The 22,688-nt window shown below is 48.9% G+C and overlaps 1 protein-coding gene across 2 annotated transcripts in view; it reads left to right on the top strand.

The window, feature by feature from the left end:
* The window catches only part of Kcng2 (potassium voltage-gated channel modifier subfamily G member 2), a 76,923-nt gene that overhangs the window by 42,606 nt on the left and 11,629 nt on the right, over positions 1-22,688 (top strand). For both annotated transcript variants that reach the window (XM_029471838.1, XM_021150923.2), the window contains exon 2: positions 6,051-6,748. In XM_029471838.1, the coding sequence (XP_029327698.1) occupies positions 6,086-6,748 (663 nt within the window). In that variant the 5' untranslated portion in view covers positions 6,051-6,085. The remainder of the gene's footprint in view (positions 1-6,050; positions 6,749-22,688) is intronic.

Raw genomic sequence — 22,688 nt, 5'->3', positions numbered from 1 at the left:
GTGCTGGGATTAAAGGCGTGCGCCACCACGCCCGGCCCCACAGCAACTCTTATAACAGAAAGTATTTAAATGGGGCTGGCTCACAGTTTCGGAAGTTTAGCCCACTGTCGTCATGACAGAAGCATGGCAGGTAGACATGGTGATGGAGAAGAAGCTGGGACTTCTACATCAGATCTGAAGGCAGCAAGAAGAGAGAGATGTTGGGATCTTTAAAGTCTCAAAGCCCACCCCAGTGACATGCTTCCTCCAACAAGGGCACACCTCCTAATCCTTCCAAGTAGTGCCACTCCCTGGTGACCAAGCATTCAAACCCATGAGCCTGTGGGGACCGTTCTCATCCAAACCGCCATGCATGACATCCACAGTCAGGAAGCAGAGAGAGATGAATTCTGGTTGCTTGGTGCTCTCCTTTTTAACCAATCTGAGATGCTTACTCGTGGAATGGTGCTCCCACTTTCAGGGTGGGTGTTCCCACCTCAGTGAAACCCCTCTGGAATCTCCCACACAGGTATACCTAGTGCCGTGAGTCTGGCATGGTTCTACGTCCTGTCAAGTTGACAATCAAGAAGAGGAAGCAGCATAGCGCGTTACCGTCAGCCTTCTCTCAGTGTCTTTCCTCTGCTTGTCACATTTCCTGTGCTGCGTCAGGCGACTCACACCTGGCCCCACCAGGCTGAGCACCCACAGCCTGGGCATGTGTGTTTGCAATTCCTAGGTTGTCTCAGTGAAAAGTTTGTTTTGCTGGGCAGTGTTTAGGGAAACAAACTATGAGCATCAAGGGAGGCCCTCGTGGTGAACACTAAAGGCAGTGGTTGTCAGGGCTTACCACTGTTCCCGTGGACAGTACTGGGTTTCCCCGGGACCCACCCGCTCAGAAATTTTTCCATTGAGATAAAATCATACAGCATTTCACTTACCATTTTAATTTAAGTATACAGGCCAGCAGGTTCTTAAAAAAAATCCATTAACGGTGTTGTAGAGCTGCCACCCCTGTATAGTTTCAGGACATCTTTATCGTGCCAGGGGAATTCGGCACCTACTAAATGTTTATGTATCATTACCTCTTTTCCACTTGATGGCCACTAACTTTCTGTCTCTGAATGAAGTTACCGTGGGCATTTCACATCAGTGGGTTCATACTAGGTGACCTTTTCTACAAAGTCTTCTACATCTGGCATACCATGCTCAAGTTCTGTTCATGTGACAGTCATACCTCACGGCTTTTGTCTCCAGAATGTACCGGGCTCTGGTTCCTCGCTGGCCACTTTGGTTGGATTCATCCTTTGGCTATTTTAAACAACACTGTATAAGCATGTTCGTATACATCTTAGTTTGGCTGTATGTTTTCATTTCTCTCAGGTACTTACGTAAGCGTATAGCATGTGTCGTGTGGTAAGGTGACTCTATCTGATTATTATTTTTTAAGATTTATTTATTTTATGTACACAAGCACACTATAGCTGTCTTCAGACACCCCAGAAGAGGGCATCAGATCTCCTCACAGATAGTCGTGGGCCATTACATGGTTGCTGGGAAATGAACTCAGGACCTCTGGAAGAGCAGCCAGTGCTCTTAACCACTGAGCCACCTCTCCAGCCCCAACTCTTCTTGCTCTTGGGGGGGGGGTCACTGCTGACTCTTCTGTGGGGCTGTGCTCTTCAGTGTCTCCTACCATGTGTGAGGTTCTTGTGTTTCCACATCTTGGCTGACATTGGTTTTACCGTCTGTTTGGTGTGTACATATGTGTTTTATGCATGTGCACATATGTGTACATATGTGTGGAAGCTGAGGTCAACCTCAGGTGTCATTTTTCAGGAGCCATCCATATTATTTTTTGAGATGAGGTTTCTTCCTGGGACCTAGGTCTTGCCAGGTTATCTGGGCTGGCTGCAGAGAGCCCTGAAGATCAATCTGTCTCTGTCTTCTCAGACCTGATACTAAAAGCACTCACCTCTGTACCTGCCTTTTTACATGGATGTTGGGGTGCTGGGGACCGGCTGGGGACTGAACTTGGTTCCTCAATTTTATGTGGCAAAGTGTATGAACAGTCCTGTATCTCACCCAGACCTCCTCAGTCAGAATGCTTGCCCATTGAAACAAAACCACGTAGAATGATACTTGATTTTTTAATCATTATAAACTATGCAAGTCAGTGTTTTAAAACACATTGCCAGTCATTGGTGACTATCGTAGTATACTTGTACATTGAGCTATCTCCACAACTCCTCTGGTTTGATTGTAATTAAACAAAGTGGCATCTCTCTGTGTGGCGAGGGCCATCCCTCCACCTGCTGGCCACAGGCATCTGGTGGGACACTGGCCTAACGTTTGCCCTAACGAGGCTCCCCCGGATGCTTAACAGTGGCCTCTCCCTCTGCTTTCAAAACGCTCTCGAAGCCTTCCATAGACAGTTAATGTGAGCCATGCCAGTATGGCTCTCTGAAATTATCTGGCTTGGAGTTTCTTAATGCATAGATTGAGGGATTCCATCAAACATGGGGATATTTTTATTGTTTGGGAATTTCATACACACATATAATATGTCTTCATCAAGTCTGCCTCCCATTCCCTGGCCCCTGATGTCTCCTCTCTCCTCACCACCGCTATTTCCTCCTCAGTTCCGTGTGTTCTTTTGTTGTTGTATTTTTTTTTTTTTTACGTGTCCCAGCATGCCACTTAGTACTGCCCGCATGTACACGAGGTAGCCATCATGGATCATGAGTAATCTCTCAAGGGCCGCATCCTATAAGAGAGCTGACTCTCAGATTTCGGGATTTTTTTTTTAACTGTTTTGTCAACTGTTCATTTGTTTCACCTCTCCCTCCTTCCTCTCCTTTCGCTGTGTCTCTTACCCAGGGCAGTGGGCTTCCTGAAGGCTGCTTGCCAGTTTCCTGTCTATGCCTAAAGGGGGCCCTTTCGTGAGGCTTGCTTTCATCCTGTGCCTCTGGGGCCTTCTCAGTTGTGCAAATGTTCATCTTATGCCCCACACTGTTCAACTCCAGTATTCTCTTGCTTCCTTTTTATGACTTCTGTCTCATCGATACTTCTTACAGAGACATTCTCATAATCATTTAGGTCAGCCTTCGGATATGGCTGGCTCCCTTTAGCTTTTTTTGTTTGTTCGTTTTTGTGTTTGAGACAGGATCTCTCATTGCAACCTGGAACTTACTCTGTAGCCCAGGCTAGCCTCAAACTCATGACTATCCTCTTTGCCTCAGTTTCCCAAGTGCTGGGGTTACAGCTATGCATCATTACCTCAGGATATTCCTTGAACGTATTCCATTTAGTTTATTTAGTCTTTTTCTGGTGAAGCTGATGCACAGGCTCCCTTAGGGACCGTTCGTTTTAGTTGTTCTTTTCCCGCGTGTAGGCTATTCTTTCTCATACTTCATATTCTTCATAATTCTTGTTGTTGAAACCTGACATTTTAAACAGCATAAGCAACAGTTATAGAAATCAGAGTGCCCCCACCCCAACCAGTGAATGGCCGTACTTAGTGGTGTTTGTTTGCACAGCGCATAGGTACAACTCGTGGTTTAAAGGATCAGTTTTGTAAATTTTGTAAAGGCTGTGTGCCCATCCTTATGTGGCCATAATGGCTCTGCTCCATTCGAGTCACAGAAAGAAAAGCAAACCCAGTCTTCGCAGATGAGCTGTGTGAGCTGGGGCCTTGCCAGCCCTCAGCCAGGCAGCCTAGATAGCTCTTCTGCTCACCTGCCTCTAGACCTGAAGGTCAGCCGGGGACAGCCTCGGAGGCTTCTTGGATATTTACTGAATTAACACACAGCCCCGCCTGCACCCCCCAATCCCAAAGCATCTTCCAGTTCCTTACTCCCCAAGCACCTCCTGCCCTCTGAAGCGCTTCTCCATCCAACTGCCTCAGGCAATGAATGCTTTGACAGACAGTCTTAAGCTGGCTGCATTGGCTCCAGGCAGGTTCCTGGTATGGGAGATAACAGCAAAGCCTTTGGGTCAGTCTTCTTGGAGGTTGGCGGGAGCTTTAGGGAACGGTGAGCCCTGTTGTGGTGTGTTCTTCCGGTGAAAGTGCTGGTATCCTTAGCGCAGGCAGTGTTTTTCAAGGACACCATTGGGTTGGAAGCATGGAGTGAGATCTCTGAACTGTGTGCAGGACATGGACAAGATGAGACCCCTGAGCATCGATCGAGGGTAGATGTGGGGTGGCTTCTCTGAGCTGGGATCAGGGTAGATAGGGGGTGACTTCCCTGCACTGGTATAGAGAAGACACAGAGAAGATCCAGTTGCTTCTCTCTCTCTTCTCTCTCTCTTCTCTCTCTCTCCTCTCTCTCTTCTCTCTCTCTTCTCTCTCTCTTCTCTCTCTCTTCTCTCTCTCTTCTCTCAGATTTATTCATTATATATAGTGTCCTGCCTGCATTTATGCCTGCAAGCCAGAAGAGGGCACCAGACGGCATCACAGATGGTTTTGAGCCACCATGTGGTTGCTGGGAATTGAACTCAGGACCTCTGGAAGGGCAGACAGTGCTCTTAACCTCTAAGCCATCTCTCCAGCCCCAGTTGCTTTCTCTTAAGGTCCTTATGGCCACTGACAGTTTTTGGTTAGTCTCAAAGTCCCACAAGAGCTAGCTCTGAAGCTTTTTTACCCGTTTTTCATTACCTCAAGGAAGGATTGCAGAGCGCTTTATCCTGAAAAGTATTTTCACATAGGATGCTGTGGTTAGAGCGGAGGAAATTCTTTCCTAAAAGGTGTGCTGACAGTTACCATTTGCCTGCCTGTCTGTCACTATAACAATACTGGGGGTGGGAGGGAGATGTCCCCCAACAGTAGTCAACCAAGGTGTTCTCCCTGGCTGGTTGGTCTAACCTGGACCAACTGGAACTTGCCCATCAGCCATGCTCTTGTTACTGTTACCATAGCTCCGAGTGCCTCTGCTGAACCTCTTCCATTCCAGGAAGCAAAGTAGCACTGCAAACAGTAGATTGGAGGGAGAGGGGAGTCCTCTGGAAAAACAGCAGAAGTCTCCTTGCAGTCAAAGTCTTTAATGTTAGTAATAGCCCCCCATTTTTTTTATATAGAATACTCTAGGACAAGTGAGCCTAGTGGAGAAAAAAAATGTGTATGCCAAACAGTTGGCATAGAAACCTGAAGCTCCCAGAGCATCTGAATAATTTCTGTGGGTACCAAACAGTTCCTCTGACTTAGAAACCAAGGCTGGCTGAAAAATCGGGCACTGTGGGTTTCCATCTTCCTTGATTGGTGATTCTCAACTCCAGCTGTGCAGCAAAATTACCTGGGAGCTTTGTTCTGAGCAGAGCAGACCTCGGCCATCATGGAGATGTCAAAGATGCATGAAGCATAAAAAGGCCTGGTGCGGTGCAAATATCTGTGAGATGCAGGCAGTTTCCTCCGCGAGCACCGGAGTCCCGGACCCCTCTCATCTGTGAAGATGCAGGCGGGACCTCTAAGAAAAACTGCCCTGGTTTCTCATATACAATTATCATATCTTTCTTTACATTTTCTTTACTTCCTACGTTGTGCTCAGTGTTTCTCATTTGGCTTTAAATGTTTCTTTATAATTGGTTCCTTTTAATCCAGTCTAGAGCAGTGGCCACACAGAATTTTGTAAGTCTGCTTCTAATTTACCTCTCCTCACCTTTAATTTTCCTCTACGACTTCGTTGGAGGGTTGATAACTGAGCTCTTTTTAAATACTGACATATAAACCAGACATATGGGTTTGTAAAAAGCCTTATACTACGTGGCACAAACCCTTCTTGAGTCTAGGGTTCTTTAAACTGGTTCTGCCCACGACCCTTCCTCGCCTGAGTAATCTTATGTGGTCCTGACTTCTAGGAGATGAAGATAAGTTAAGATACTGTATCTGCCTTCCGGGGTCCTCTGGAAATTGGGGGGGGGGGGCGGGAATCCCAAATATGGATATGGCGGAGCCTTCAAGTGTGCCAGAGTTAGAGGTGCAGCTGGGATAGGAAGTTCCTGGCCCCCCAGAATCCAGATCTTTGGTTAGGCGGCCTTCTCAGATGGCCGCAGTCCTAACTCTGCGATTCCTTTTGCAGGCCCAGTCTCCTGATCGCGGCTGGCATATGGGGCCATGGCCCGGCTCCTGGGGCATCCGGAGGCCCCCGACGCGGAGCCTGGCAGCGCAGGCCGACGGGGCCGAGGTGGCCGCGGGGCCCGGGCGCGCCACGTCATTATCAACGTCGGGGGCTGCAGGGTGCGTCTGGCCTGGGCCGCGCTGGCCCGCTGTCCCTTGGCGCGCCTCGAGCGCCTGCGAGCCTGCCGCGGCCACGACGAGCTGCTGCGCGTGTGTGATGACTACGACGTGAGCCGCGACGAGTTCTTCTTCGACCGCAGCCCGTGCGCTTTCCGCGCCATCGTGGCGCTGCTGCGCGCCGGCAAGCTGAGGCTGCTGCGCGGCCCGTGCGCCCTGGCCTTCCGCGACGAGCTGGCCTACTGGGGCATCGACGAGGCGCGGCTGGAGCGCTGCTGCCTGCGCCGCCTGCGCCGCCGCGAGGAGGAGGCCGCCGAGGCCAGCGCCGCGCAGCCCGCCCGAGGGCCGCCGACCAGCCCGGGCCGAGCCCTGGGCAGCGGGCGGCTGGAGCGAGGCCGACGGCGCCTGCGCGACGTGGTGGAGAACCCGCACTCCGGGCTAGCAGGCAGGCTCTTCGCCTACGTCTCCGTGGCCTTCGTGGCCGTCACAGCCGTCGGCCTGTGCCTGAGCACCATGCCGGACGTCCGCGCAGAAGAGGAACGGGTGAGCGTGGGCGCAGCCTGCAGGGTCTGCGGCGGGACATGGGGGGGTGGGGGGGAGCCAGCATCAGGGAGGTGTGGCCAAAAGGCCACGTCCTGCACCTAGGTGGGATGCCAGGGATGCAGAGATTCCAAGGGCACATGCAGATTACTAGTCAAGAGTTGTCCACTACGCCCCTGCAGTGGCTAGAGCTCCAGGCTCCACACCCCTTTTCTATGCTAGCTGAGTGGTCGGGAGTGAGGGTCCACTGAGTTGATGCCTGCACCTTCAAACTTCGTTACATTCCGGGACAAGGATGCACAGCTTTTCTTCTGGTGCCCTCTCTGTATCTTCAACAGCTCAGCAAGTGGGACCTACAAAATCTAGACAAGGCAGAACGTTAAAGGTATCCAGTATCTAAAGAGTGTAGACCGGCAGTTCTCAACCTGGGGGCCAAACCACCCTTTCACGAGGGTTGTATATCAAATATTCACATTATTATGCATAACAGAAGCAAAATTACAGTTATGAAGTAGCAATGAAAATAATTTTATGGTTGGGGGGGGTCACTAGAACGTAAGGAACTGTATTAAAAGGTCTCAGCATTAGAAAGATTGAAAACTACTGCTCTGCAGAATTGTAATGGCCAAATTTGGATATCCCAGGGTTAGAGTGCCTTTGTGGAGAAATGAGGACTCCGATCTTGTTGAACGACCTGTTTCTTGTCCTCTTTTTCTCTGTCTTGTCCACCAATCCTAGAATGCCAGCGCCAGGGCAGGAAATGGAAACAGATTTGTTATTTGTGGCTAGCCAGTTCTTGCAACGACAAGAGGGGAGAAAACAAAACAAACCAACTTAAATGCATTTGCTCACATTACCATCATGGGAAGTTCTGGAAACAATTGGGAAAAGATATTATGTAGCTGACTGGGTCTGTGTTTGGGGATGCTGGGATTCCTGCAGAAGAAGATGTTCTACACTTGAATTTAGCTCAGTGCTACTCCAAGTCCTTCCAGTCTCTTCCCTCTGAGTAGATACTTCCAGCCTCCTCACAGATACCCCTCCCTTGGGCAGAGCTCTCAGGCCAGCTTTTTAGAATCCTAGCCTGTCCCCACCCAGTGCTCACCTAGAGGGATCAACTCATTCAGAGAAACAGAATTTACTAAGAGCTTGGCAGCCTTGGCTGCAAATTAAACGTAAGCGTAAACGTAAGGAAATTGGCTTGCTTCGTTATTGGGCATCCCAGGCATGGGCCAAGTCCAGTCATTTTAAGTAGTCATGAGTTTCTGATTCTAAGATGATACTTAAGGGAAGTTTGGCTCTCTTGGAAAGCATTTGGCTAGCTTAGACAGCAGAGGTGGGGTGGGGAAGAGACATTCGAAGTGTTGAATTTTGTTTGTTTGTTTGTTTGTTTGTTTTTGGTTTTTGGTTTTGGTTTGGTTTGGTTTTTTTGGTTTTTCGAGACAGGGTTTCTCTGTATAACCCTGGCTGTCCTGGAACTCACTTTGTAGACCAGGCTGGCCTTGAACTCAGAAATCCGCCTGCCTCTGCCTCCCAAGTGCTGGGATGAAAGGCATGCGCCATTACACCCAGCTTAAGTGTTGGATCTTTATGTAGTAATCACTCCATATACTGCTCAGGAAGAAAGGCATTTGGGGAAAACTGTCCAATAGAAATCAGGGGTGCCTCCACTAGAGATGGAAAAGTCCAAGCCCCAGATCCCCTCAAAACATCTGCTCACCCCCAGATGCCCCAGCTGTGTACACTTCCAAGCACCATCTTCCAAATTAAGTTACAATTAAACAGTGGTAAGCCCTGGAGAGAGAGAGAGAGAGAGAGAGAGAGAGAGAGAGAAATCCTCCAAGGTGTGTCCACACTGCTACCCAGTCTTACCCTCACACACTCCTCCCCCCTCCCCATCCCCTTCTCTAAGGAGAAGGGGAGCCCTCCTATGAGTACCAACCCCCTCCCCAACACATTAAGTCCAATCAGGACTAAATGCATTCTCTCCCACTGAGGCCAAACAAGGCAGCCCTGGCAGGGGAAAGGGACCCAAAGGCAGGTAACAGATTAAGAGACAGCCCCAGCTCCAGTTGTTAGGGGACCCACATGAAGACCAAGCTGCACATCTGCTACATATGTGTAGGGGGCCTAGGTCCCTGAATGCTCTTTGGTTGGTGGTTCAGTCTCTGTGAGCCTCCATGGGCGCAGAAGCATTCGTTCTTGTGAAAAGTGGTTTTTGACCCATGTAAGGGGTACCTGTGAGGGACTTCTGTATACACAGAGCGCTTCTGGATGTATTGGTTAGGCAATAGGATGCCATAGCTGCCTACACCATGTTCTCTGGGACACCTAAGGATACTTTGATCCAGAAGCTGCAGAGAATGATCCTCTGGGGTCTCTAGATGTTCAAGAAATGTCTGTCCTCTGCACAACTTAGTTGTACATAAGTAGGCAATGTTATGACCACCTCCCAGGAAAAAGCCTTATATCCCATCAACTGTTTTATGTTTAGTAAAACATACATGAAACTTGCCATCTTGCCACAGTGCAGCATGCAGCAGCAGTGCCATGCACATTCACATGTGTGTAGCTTTTACCCACCCATCTCCAAGACTCTCCACCTTAGAGATGACAGATCTGGAAAAGCCCAAGCCCCAGATCCCCTCGAAACATCTGCTCACCCCTCAGATGCCCCAGCTGTGTACACTTCCAAGCACTGTCTTCCAAATTCAGTTATAATTAAACATTGGTGAGCCCTGGAGAGAGAGAGAGAGGGGGAGAGGGAGAGGGAGAGGGAGAGGGAGAGGGAGAGGGGAGAGGGAGAGGGAGAGATTAAGAACAACAGAAAGTACAAGGGCTGGTTAGCAGGGAGAGCTGAATAAATAAGGTTAACCGGGAACCATTGATAACACTGGCTAGGAGCTCCATCTGGGACCGGTGAACTTGTTCCATAAGCTGCTGATGCAGAAACCACAGCCTGCCTTCCTTACTGGGGCACAGATCTGCCGAGTAGAGAGTGGAATTTCTGGGGATTGGCCAGTGTGGAACAGGGTTGGCCCCTTCCTGAGGCTATTGGATCTATCCTTGCCTTTTAGCTTCAGGCCATAGCTCCTCATTTCTTCATCACAGACACTCATCAATGTGACTTTCACTTTCTTGTCTTATTGACCCCAGCCTCCTGTGTGCACAAACCCTAGACCCTTGTCAAGCCCACCTGGGTAACTAGGCCAGCATCCCTTCTCAAGGCCTGTAACTTTATCACACTGCAAATTCCTTTTGCCTCATGAGGTGACATTTTCTCAGACAGTTTCTTGGTGGCAAGCAAAATCATGGTGCATTCCACGTAAGCCTGCTGCCTTGTCCTCTAGACAGAGTATTTCAGGTTCGGCCATGTGCTTTGTCTAGGTTGGGAGCCACACCTGCCTGCTCACCCCAGAGTTCAGAAGGCACCTTGTTGACCTGGTACCCTGTTCAGGCTGTGACCTGGGTCTGCACCAACGCCAGGACACCAGTGCTTGCTGCAGTGTCTGTGCAGATGTGTGTGTGTTTGCACACGGCCTTTCTGTTGGAGTCACATCGTCTTCCTACCTGCAAGCTTTCAGCTCCTCCTGTTGGTTGTAAAATGCTGTTCTCATGGGATCAGTATTTTCTCATATTTCTTGTGCTGTGTTCATAACTGCACACTACGCAGATATCCCATATCCTTTCCCTAGGGAATTGTGCTGTGACACTGTGCCTCTGCTGCACCTGTCTCCCAGTCCCAGCAGGCTGTGTCCTTGACCTAATCCCTGAGAGAGCATTCACTCAGTAGCTGTGTCTTTTGGAGAAGAAAATCTCATTGCTTTCCAAACCTATTGTGTGTTTTCATGCCGTAAAAAGTTATCAACCAACAGCCTGAAAATGTCTGGTCACAACATCTGATGTGAATTCTTTGACTCTTAAAAAGTACATTCTGGGGAAAATGCCATACCTCTTTGCTAAATCCCCAGGTGGACACCTCATGGCAATATGCAGATTTCCATGTTTTGCACACTAAATGGTGGCCTTGAGGTCACTAAGCAGGGTCTCAGCACCAGGTGCTGAAGGAGGTTGGAAGGATTGGGAAGACAGGGCCTGGAGTAGGTCTTGCAAATGGAGACTGGGCTCAATACTGTGTCTCTCTAAGCTCTTGCTCTCTTCTGTGGGAGACCTGCAGAGGAGACAGGAGTCTCCAGCACAGCTGATATCTTCATAAAGTGTCCAATGACTCTATAGCGGTCCCCAGGTTGGGGTGGAGGAGATGGCTCCTCTACCTTCCCCATGCTGCAGGCCAGTGTTAAAGTGTATACTCAGTTTTACATGCCTTTTCCTGAGGAGATGTGAACAAACATCTCTTCAGATAGACACTGGGGCAATGACTACCCAGTGAGTGTGTTAGCTGTACTTACAGGACCATGAGTGACCACTTAGGCAGCTCTGTTACTGAAAATCTCACCCAGCATGGGTGAGAACTCATGAAAGCTGCATCTCTGGAGTTCTCTACCTAGATTACAGGCAGCTTTGGCATCTGGAGAGATGGTTCAGCAGTTAAGAGCACTCGCTGCTCTTCCAAAGGACCTGCACTCCTATTCCCAGAACTCACATGACAGATCCCAAACATCTGTAACAACCACCCCAAGGGATCAGAGACCTTCTTCTGGCTTCTGAAGATAACACATGCATGGGCTACACATATATGATGCAGGCAAAATACCCATATACAATAAACAAACAAACAAATTCTCCTCTCCCAGTCACTAACCTGATACAGCACTAGAAAAGAACTTAGTGAATCCTATAAATTTCAGGAGCTTCCTGAACCTTGTAAGTAAACTACTTCTTGATTCTTACTAGCCTGTCTCCCCACTCTAGGAGACAATGTTGCAATTGAGAGGAAATAGCTACATAACATCAGAATCCTTAGGGACAATAGTGCTATTGCACTATAAGCAACACAGGCCCTGACCATGACTGGCCCTGACTAATATGGAGTCGTTCAGAAGTAGATGTCTTCTGAGAACTTACCTACAGAGTAGAGGTGACAGTGGAAGTGTGCTCTTCTCTTGTGTTGGAAGGTGCTGTTATTTGTAAGAAATGCCCAGAGGTCAGGCTGTGGGCTAGCAGGGAGGGGGTATGTTGCAGTATCTGTTTTGAGTGGTTCAAATGTGTGGAGAGACAGTGCACAGAGAATTTTATGCCAACAGATAGCTGCAAGGTTCCTTCCATGCGGTGGTGGCTGCTGTGTTGCCTGGAGACAGAGCTGAGCGCTTGCCTGAGCCCTGGCACACAGCGGGGACGGGCTGTGCTTGCCAGCCTGCCCGAGAACAGCCTGTCGCTGCTGAAGGCCCATGGGGTGCAGGGTGCTTTTCAGAATCCATCATTTCCTTTTGCACTGGGCTGTGTGGCTGTGCCAGTCACTGTTGCCTTTTGCTCACGTGATTTAATTTACAGCTCTTGTAATGAGCTATGGATTTCGTGCCTGGGGTTCCAGCTTTGAATTTACCGAGATTATTTCTGCAGCAGCCTGGAAATCTGGTGACAAAAGTTTCTGCTGTAAAGGCACATAAGGGCAAACACAGAGCTCTGCCACCTTCTGGCAGAGGGAGGGTTCAGCGGTCTCTGGGCCGGTTAGTCAGGTCCCCTAGAGACTTAAGTGAAAGGCTGGAGGCGCAGGGGGTTCACTGTCCAGCAACCATGGATGAACTGGGTTACCTGAACAGGAGGCTGGAAATGAAAAAGGATGGGGGGGGGTGGCACGAAGAGAGAAAGAAGAAGCCAAAAGTTTCTGATCAAAGCTTAAAGTTTAATAGTCAGCACTGCATTTACATCGGGAGAGCCCACAGCCCCATCCTTTGTTCCAGCTGAATTATGTTGTGAAGCAAGCTCAGTCTGCTCCTGTGGGAAATGGGCTCCACTTGGGTCCAACGGGGGGTGGGGGGGGGCAAACACTTAAGGTCTGTTTAGCCTGCTCAAGGCTAGAGGAAGGACACACTCAATGTACACAGTCTCTAGCCAAGCTATCCCAGACCCGAAGCTTCTGCCAGGATCTCTGAGGGCCTAGGCACAGGCTCAGAGTAGGAGACACTGATGTCCTGGCCCCACGGACATGTAGGACTCTCTGTCACTCAGGAGAGAGGCCTTCTGTACCACTCATGTTTCCATAGGACTAGGTATGGCAGTCACAGAGGAGGAACATCTGTGGCTTTATCTAGACTCCCTCACAGGCACACCTGGAGATACGTCTGACCAACCCTGGGCCACCCCAGAGTCCATCCATACCCACAAAGCTTCCTATCACGTGAGCTCTGGCCTTTGCCCCATGCCCACCTTAGTGCCTATGGCTGAGGGGTTCTCCGTTCACTGGTACCTCCCGAGAGCCCTGCCAGATGGCAAACTGCACTTCCAGCACGGACACAGACAGACTGTGTATTTGTTGTCATTGCCTCTGACACAGACATACTGTGCATTTGTAGTTCTTGCCTCTGGACCATCACTGGGAACCTCTGGCTGGTTTCGTGGGGTGTGAAATCTGAAGCTCAAGGAGGCTCATCTCAGAACCTCAGGGCAGAGCTGAGGTGGGGGGGGGGGTCTCGATTTAGAAGAGTTTGCAGAGGAACTACCAAGGGAGTGTCAGCGCTGGGCTCCCTATCCATGTTGGTATGAAAATGGCTGTTATATGTGACACTGAGCCATTCTCCCAAATTCTCAACATCAAAGCTCTTTCTACTGTCCCAGCATCTAGGGTGAACAGCATAGCCACTATCAGTGATGCACTAGTGCACAGGGGCCAGGTGGAATTGTTACTGCAGTGCACTAGTGCATAAGGATCGGGTGGAGTTGTCATGACTCACATTCAGCTATGACCCCAGGATAAGAAAATCTTGGTTGCTCTTCACTGAGAGGTGAGGCATAACCTGGTCAGTAGCCTTTCCCTTTGGTGACAGTGACAGATCACTGCCCAGAGCCTCTCTTGGGTGATCACACTAGGGACTGTCACCAGGTCCTGTCACAGCCCAGGAACTTAAGGGTAGAGACTTTACCTCACCTGAGGCCAGACTACTACAGGACCATGTGTGGTTAGGTCAGTGAGCTCTGGATTCCATGTACCCTGTCTGGCCAGCAGTGTGCTCGGTTGGTTTACCTGCCTGCTTGCAGATCTGTCTTTCAGCAGACAAGCAGGGGCATTACAAAGTGAGTCAGCATGGTGTTGAGCTGCAGTCAGGGGTCTGAGTCAGGTCTGTTTTTGTTTCTTTTGTTCCTTGGATTGCTGGGACTGTGATGTAACTGGGTCTGTAATGACTCGTGTGTTATACAGTGTGGCCGTCATCCCTGTTATGGCCAGCCCCACTACTCAGCAGGTGTGGGAGCCCATGGCCAAGATAGCTGCCTGTTTGCATGTGAGGCCCTGTGGGAACTTCTAGAGGCATGGAGACAGTGGGACCTGGCCACTTTGGTGGACACTGGTTAAAGATAAAATAAGGGCATTGGTCTTTCTCAGCTTCCTATCCAGATGTGGCAGAGAAAGTCTAGATTTGTGTTTTGGACTTTTGCCTTTGTTTGAGAAAGACTATATTAAAGATACACCCAAATGCCCAGAAGAAACACTGCAAGACCAAGGACTCTTCCCTCCAATATCTATCCTAGGTCTTTCATCTCTCTTCTGCCTCCTTAAGAGAATAATTTTTATACACATGCACACATGTGAAAGCCAGAAGTGTTGGATCCCCTAGAGCTGGAGTTACAGGCATGTCTTAGTCAGGGTTTCTATTCCTGCACAAACATCATGACCAAGAAGCAAGTTGGGGAGGAAAGGGTTTATTCAGTTTACATTTCCACACTGCTGTTCATCACCAAAGAAAGTCAGGACTGGAACTCAAGCAGGGCAGGAAGCAGGAGCTGATGCAGAGGCCATGGAGGAATGTTCCCTATTGGCTTGCTTCCCCTGGCTTGCTGAGCCTACTCTCTTATAGAACCCCAGACTGCCAGCCCAGTGATGGCACCCACAAGGGACCTTTCCCCCTTGATCACTAATTGAGAAAATGCCTTATAGCTGTATCTCATGGAGGCATTTCCCCAACTGAAGCTCCTTTCTCTGTGATAACTCCAGCCTGTGTCAAGTTGACACAAAACTAGCCAGTACAGGGCAGTTATGAACAGCCTGACGTGGATGTTAGGAATTGATCTGGGGTCTTCTGGAAGAGCATCAAATGCTCTTAACCACTGCGCCATCGCTTCAGCCCCTAGATGCCTGTTCTGACTGTTACGGGACCTTTACACACTTATTTCTCCTCTAGGACTCAGTTTCTCCATGAAGCAAATGCAGGTCCTGCAAAGAGGTCAGACTCAATGAATCATGGGGATTAGGGGACTCAAGTTATTCTGTTGCCTACAAAAATCCAAGCATACCTGGAAGGGCCATGGTAGCACTGTAAGAGGGAATTCGAGTGGTACGAGTGGGCCTCCCCCTCTGACTGACACCGGAAGGTTCTGAGAAGTAGCCAGGGTTGTTGGTGTGCAGACACAGCAGACCTGGAGGAGAATGGAGGATCAAGAAACCCCTTGTGATGGTTTGTATATGCTCAGCCCAGGGAGTGGCACTATTAGAAGGTGTGGCCCTGGGGCTGGAGAGTTGGCTCAGCAGTTAAGAGCACTGACTGCTCTTCCAAAGGTCCTGAGTTCAATTCCCAGCAACCACATGGTGGCTCACAACCATCTGTAATGGGATCCAATAGTCCCTTCTGGTGTGCCTGAAGACAACTACAGTGTACTCACATAAATAAATAAATAAATCTAAAAAAAAAAAAAGAATTATTTAAAAAAGAAGGTGTGGCCCTGTTAAAGTAGGTGTGTCACTGTGGGTGTGGGCTTTAAGACCCTCATCCTAGCTGCCTGAAAGTCAGTATTCTGCTATCAGCCTTCATTCAGATGAAGATGTAGAACTCCTCCACTGGCGGCAGGGTTGGCACACAAAGGCCAGCAGTTCTGTCCCAGTGCCCCGGTTTCTATTGACCATCCAAGTGTAGGAGTCGTTCTGCCCCACTGACCTGTGCAGCGGCCAGTGAGCACAGCTGCGGTGCTGAGGACTCACTGGAACTGAGGGAAATCGGAGATGTTTCCCAGTGTGTTTGCTTCCTCCACGCACTTCCCTAAATAGGATTGAATTATTCTGACAGATAAGCTGTAGTTTTGAAGGGAACTCAGTTCACCCAAACTTAAACTCATCAGGCACTCCCCAGTTGGGAGAGCACATTTGAGAAACTGGAACTGAGATGAATTTTTTTTTTTCACTCCAGCTAAACTTGAAATATTGAGATGTGGCACAAAGGGGAAGTTGTCAAAATTTGCCAAGTCAGCCATAGCCAGCTTACACCATTTTACCAAAACTGTTTCCCCACGAGGCTCCGTGGAAAATTCTGCTGTGGTTTGCAGCAGAACTCCACATCAATGACCCAGGTGAACCTGCATCCTTTGGTTCCCTGTCTGCTAGGGGAAGCCATCCTTCCACAGACACCATTCTGGAAAAGTGCGCCTTCCTGAACTGAGTCAGTTTTCTTTTTACAAGTGGACTTCGATGTCTTTTTTTTTAATTTATTTTATGTATATGATTATTTTATGTATATGAGTACTCTGTCTTCAGACATACCGTAAGAGAGCATCGGACCCCACTACAGATGGTTGTGAGCCACCATGTGGTTGCTGGGGATTGAACTCAGGACCTCTGGAAGGGCAATCAGTGCTCTTAACCACTGAGCCGTCTCTCCAGCCCTCGGATGTCTTAAAAAAATAAGCCTGCCACCTCCGTGGGTGCAGTGTCTGGAGGGAAGCAACAAAGCCTCACATCCTGTTACCTATTGTAAGCTTTTGCTTCTATGGACAGTCGCAAAATACAGAGCTGTTCCCAGAACCACAGGGAATTTAAGCAGAGGGCCAAATCGGCCAATAGGCTACCATTTGCCACCTTCCTCCCAACAACCCCCTTTTCTGTCAGAATGGTGACCCATACAACAGCCCGGCAGCCATCTTGTCTCCCAGCATGGTGGCCAGAGCCCTCTCTGATCATCCCTGCGCCTGCCTGCACAGCACTGGGGGAATGCGGTGCTAAGTGTTCCCTAGCTCTTTGTTGTAACTTATTGTGGGGTGACCATTCTTGCCCACATAAGACTTCGAGGAGTTTCATTATGTGTTGTATTGTTGCTTCTCAGGGGGCCCCTATGGTGGTTCCATAGTCTGTTCCTCAGAGGTCAGGCCAGTGACTTTTAGGACTATTCATCCATATGTCCATAAAGGTTGTAGGAGCCAGACCAGTGAAGAGACCTGTGGTAGTTTGTATATGGCCCAGGGAATGGCACTAACTAGAAGATGTGGCCCTGTTGGACTGGGTGTGACCTTGTTGGAGTAGGTGTGTCACTGTGGGTATGGGCTTTAAGACCCTCATCCTAGCTGCATGGAAGCCAGTATTCTCCTAGCAGCCTTCAGATGAAGATGTAGAACTCTCAGCTCTGCCTGCACCATGCCTGCCTGGATGCTGCCATGCTCCTGCCTTGATGATAATGGACTGACCCTCTGAACCTGGAAGCCAGCCCCAATTAAATGTTGTCCTTATAAGAGTTGCCTTGGTCATGGTGTCTGTTCACAGCAGGAAAACCCTAACTAAGACAAGACCCTTCTCCAAATTCACCCCTCTGTCTCAAACACTACCTCATAGCTGTTTAAGTCTCCTTGGTAACTAGGTGATCGGCTGGTGTGTTTTTACGTGTCTATCTGCTAATTATTTCTCTGAAGATTGCTGCCCTTGGGTGCTTGGTTGTTGTTGAACCTATGTGCATACTGCAGTGTTTTCCCATTGATCCTTTGTGTATTTCTGCCTAGGCCTCTGCTTGCTAGGAACACACCCTCCCTACCTTGCTTCCCCTGTCACTGAGACCCGTACTTCAGCTCGAAGCTCAGTGGGTCCAGAGTCCCCTTCCTGCTGAGTACCCGCTGGACAGTGCCAAACCGACTGAGTTCAGCAAACACCCAACAGTGCTTTGCCTGTGTGCATTTTTAAGCCAGGGGTGGGCCAACCCGGCCCTGGATGCTAGTGCCCTCCCGTTTATAACCCTGCATAAGAAGCTCACTGTCTTGCTTGCCTTGGATCCACAGTGAGCCTGACCCTCGGGTGGATGTCTGTTGAATCAGCATTTTGTAACTCAGAAGTGCTGAGTGTGCTCCTGCCTCCCATGGAAGCTAAAAGAGGCTCTCTGCCCTGCGCTGCTGCTCAGCACACTGAACAAGGAAATCAACTTAATTAGGCCTCGTAGGGGCATTTCCTAAAACTTCGCATTGTTTCTCATTAGCCCTAATAGGCTGCCATAAATAAGTTCTTCACTTAACATGGTATGGTGAAATATGGATGGCTAAGCAAATATAAATGTTGCTTGCACTCCTACAACTCTGACTGTCCAGGTACCTGATTCAATGAAAGCCCTGACCGTATTACCCCTGAGTTGACCCGTTTGAGGCCGGTCCTTCTGTCGTTGGGATGCGCCCTGAGCAGAAACGGCTGTTCTGATTCCTGGGGCAGCGATTTCGTTCTGAAGACTCAGCCTGTCGACAACAGACACAGGCTTCCTCCCCCCAGGCCGTAGCCACTGTCTCTGTGGATTTTACTGCAAATCCAAGAGACCCAGCTGCAAGTGTACTGGGAACGAGTGGATCTGCCAAGGTGGCTGGCTGTAAAATAAACAGAAAAATTCAGTCACTTCTCTGCATATCAGAGGAGTTTAAAAAAAAATAGTGGGAAAACTGTTCTGTTAGTATTAGAATAAAGATGTGAAGTGTCTAGGGATATACTTAGCAAGAGAGGCTCAGTGTTAAAAAGAGAAGCCAGCATGAGGCTGGGTGAGGCATAGAAAGAGCGGGTGGGGGCAGCATGTTCTGTGCTTGGATGGGAGAAGAACCTCCCCCAGCCGATACATATACATGACGCTGTCGGTCACAAGCCCAGGGAGTGTTCTTGGATGTTCTACAGGATGTTAAGGACTGAGAGACACACATGAGTAGGCTCTGATTTTTCAAAACCTACTTTTATTAAGGGTTCTTGAATGCTTTAACCTCCCTTCTAACCCACCAGAGGCTGTGGGACAGAACGGTTATGAGGATACAGGGTATGTGGATCTGTTTGGAAATAGTTCTTTGGAGCAAACCCAACCTGCGTTGTCAGGAAATCAGCAGGGCAGAACACACGAATCAGCAGCACAAACACCATCCACGAACCAGCACCGGCAGGTCGGTCCAGAAGAAGCCATGAGGCTCTGCTGTATGCTGTTTAGAAGTAGTTCCTTGGGATAATTTCAATCTCCGGTTGTCAGGATACCAGCCGTCCAGTTCAGTAGAGTCAGGATAGCAAACATGAATCAGCAGTGGTGGCACGATCCAGCAGAAACAGCCAGGCCTCCACCAAATCGGCATGAGTCAGCAGGAGGGACCAGGACCAGCAGGGACACCAGGAGAAGTTCTCTGCCTCTCTCAATGAAGTGAAGATCAGTGAAGATGAAGACGAAAGACCAACAAAGCATTGCAAAGCTAACTGTGCAAGCCCGCCGTCACTGTCCAATTTATACTCCCTCCAAACATCCCGTTTGTCCTTTCACGTGTCTGCTTCAGCAAAACATCCCTTCACCTGTGTCTGCTTCAGGAAAACATTCTTTCACATGTCTGCTTTAACAAAACCTCTTTTCGCCCGTGTGCCCCAGCAAACCATCGTTTGACATAACTGACTTTCCAAAGAAGCTACAAGTTTCCTCTTCACACATGTGTTCTACTAGCTGTGAGGTGTAGAGAATATGGAAGTCAGCTGAGCAGGAGGCTGGGGTCCTCTCTGGTGTCTAACAGCTTCCTAGACTTGGAGCATGTGAATGGCGATACACGCTTACTAGTGTCTGTGGCTGGTATTCAGCCGAAGTCAGCTGTGCCCACACAGTGTCTCCGGCTCCCAGGCACCTAGCACATCTTTGGTCTCATCTTCCAGGTGGCCGGCAGTAAGAAGATCTCCTGGCTACGCAGAACATGGTTTCTCCACAGCCTTGATATGGCAGGCATATCTAACACCAGCATTGATGTGAGTAGGAAGACAGGAGGTGGGGGTGAGGGGGGTGGTGTCTGTGGAGACACCATCTTAGTATTTCACACTTTACCAGATATAGGAGCGCAGAGTAAATAAAATTAAACAATTATACAAGTAACAGATCTTAGAAATACTATATGCAAAATTAAATATGCTCTTAGTAAGACACACATTGGAAAGTGTAATAAGTAACATGAAACAAGCATACAGTTAGTCACAGTACCAAGCTCACCCTGGCAATTTGGAGATGACTACACAGAAATAGAACAAATCTGGGTGGCAACTTAGTGTATAAGATGAAGCCTTCCCACAGCTGTGAGTGGTTGTCTTATAGATGCTACCTGAAAGCATCTGTTTAAATAAATTCTAAATATGTAGGAGATCATGGAGGGGAAACCCAAACCCATATAAATAGCAAACAAAAATGTAAGTAAATATACATGGATGTAGGGGAAGTTATTTTACCCTCCCCCCCCAAAAAAAAAACCCCAGAAACCATAAAGGTAATAAAATTACAATGTATGTGACAATAGGCTTATAGTCTTCATATAGAAGAAATTCAAATGCATTTATAAGAAAAATACTACCTCGGGGAGGTGGAGACTGTGCTGCGAGCCCACCAGGAAGGTTAGCAATGCTGGAAACTGTAGCAGATGCTCTCTATGGTGAAAAGAAGGACGCATCCCATTCAGTGATGGAGAGGGTGCTGCTTCTGTGTTGGCAGGAACTCGAATACATGTCCACATCAGTGTGTGTGAGGTCTTTCGTAATGCAGAAGAGGGGACATTTCACGGGTGAGCCTATCACTCACAGGAGAGAGTGAGTCTCGAGTAGGAAGTCTGGGGATCTACCTAGTTCAGTGGCAGAGTGTTGACCTAGCATGTGTAAAGCTCTAGTTCAGTGGCAGAGTGTTGACCTAGCATGTGTAAAGCTCTAGTTCAGTGGCNTTGACCTAGCATGTGTAAAGCTCTAGTTCAGTGGCAGAGTGTTGACCTAGCATGTGTAAAGCTCTAGTTCAGTGGCAGAGTGTTGACCTAGCATGCGTAAACCTCTGGATTCATTAAAACCAGGAAGCCTGTTTCTGGGAAATCTGCCTAAGGAGCCTCAGGCTTAGCATGTTTAGAATGTTCCCCGGTGCATCATTGTAGTAGGTAAAAAAAAGCGCTCAGCGGGCTGAACCAGGCGCAGAGCGGCAAGCCCCTCCTCATCCTCAAATAGAGCTTAAACTGTGGGGTCTGGCCTTCAGGAAACAGCTAAAATTAACAGCTCAGTGAAGAAAAATGGCTGTGCCTTTCGTGCCATTGTTGAACCACATGGTACATGATCCGGGACTCGGTCCTGTCTGTCCGCATCCTGCTGATTTCATCTGTACCAGGAACCTCAGTGCACTCTCTCAAAGCTGGGTGAAAGCACACTCTCGACACGCCCAAGGGCACAGCAGAGCCCGCATCTCCAGGAAGCATGCCGCCAGGCTTAGTGTGCCACCTCACGATGTCCCCAACCTCAGGCCCTTTCTTACTATGAATCTCTCTCAGAAGAAACCAGCGACACGTGGGGTCAGGGCCCCTGAAGAACTTGTTTCTGCAGCATGACACACACCGGGTAGCAAAGTGTCGGCAGGAGAGTGGGTTGACAAGCCTGCTTCAGAGCAAACTCTTCGAAAGGAGCAGCTCGCTTCCACTTAAATGACTGCATTGCTGCTTTTGAACATGTGCTTCTCCTGGGGAGATCTGACCTTCCTCTGCCTGCACCACCAAGTCTGACTATGTGAGAACGCTCTTAGAAGAATTAATTACGAAGAATAAACCTCGAGTTTGGAAGTCAAATTTGGAGTTGGTGAAATGAGTTACCGAACATCTTGTTCTTCTACTGCTTCTGAGAGAGAAAGTGAAATCGGCACGGTCATTAACAAGATCGGGTTCGGCTGTGAACTCAGCCTTCACAGGATCTGCCCGTGGCCAACTCCAGGCTAAGCCTGCTAACTGCAGGAAGATGGGTAACCTGCAGACGACTCCAGCTAGCTACCTAAAACAGATGGCCGGACGGATGTGGAGCTGGGAGTAAGTTCCGGTGGTGCACAAGCTGTAGTCAGAGCCACGAGAAACAATTTAATCACCACCAAGTAGGCTTTCAGACACGAGCCAAGGAAGACACAGTCTTAAGACACACCTGCCTTCCTATGTCCCCTCCTGTCTCCTCATCTGCGGGCTATGTTTAATTTACAGAGACTGAAGTACATAGTCATTGCAGGGCTCCTTGGTAAGCTACTGTCACTAATTTTTAATTGCACACAAGGACAAAAGTGAGCATGCGTGGGGCAGCATGCTAGTGACACAACTACCCCCTGCTGATTGACATCTCATTACCATGGGAACTGGACACACCCACCCCCTGCTGTTTGACATCTCACCACAGTGAAAGCTGAATTCCTTCTTTTGTTTCTCCTGGAAAGTGTAGAAGACTGGTGCCAACATGGGCCCCATGTCAGTAGACCTTGTTTTCTGAAGTGCTTGGTTGTCCAAAGTGAGCCTGTCCTGGTCACTAGTTGTGAGTTGTATAGCAGAAATTATTAAAACCCCAGTCTGGGGTTTCAATAGCCTTTGGTTATTGAGTTCCTGATGAGAGACACACTCACACAGTACAATAGCTGGGCAGCTGCCTACCCTCCATATTGTTAGAATCTATTTCCCTATTGATAATCCAAGTTATTACTTCCTATGTTTCATCTGGGCTGCTCTTAGCTCTAATTAGGCAGCCCTCGGGGCCATGCTCTCCTCTCTTGTAATGCATGGCTGCTTCCTTCCTCCTCCTGCACAGTCTTCTCCTGGCTGGTTCCAA

This window comes from Mus caroli, chromosome 18 (assembly GCF_900094665.2).
Source record: "Mus caroli chromosome 18, CAROLI_EIJ_v1.1, whole genome shotgun sequence".
NCBI lineage: Eukaryota > Metazoa > Chordata > Mammalia > Rodentia > Muridae > Mus > Mus caroli.
The sequence above is the reverse complement of the archived record's forward strand: the minus strand, read 5'-3'. Positions and strand labels throughout refer to the sequence as shown.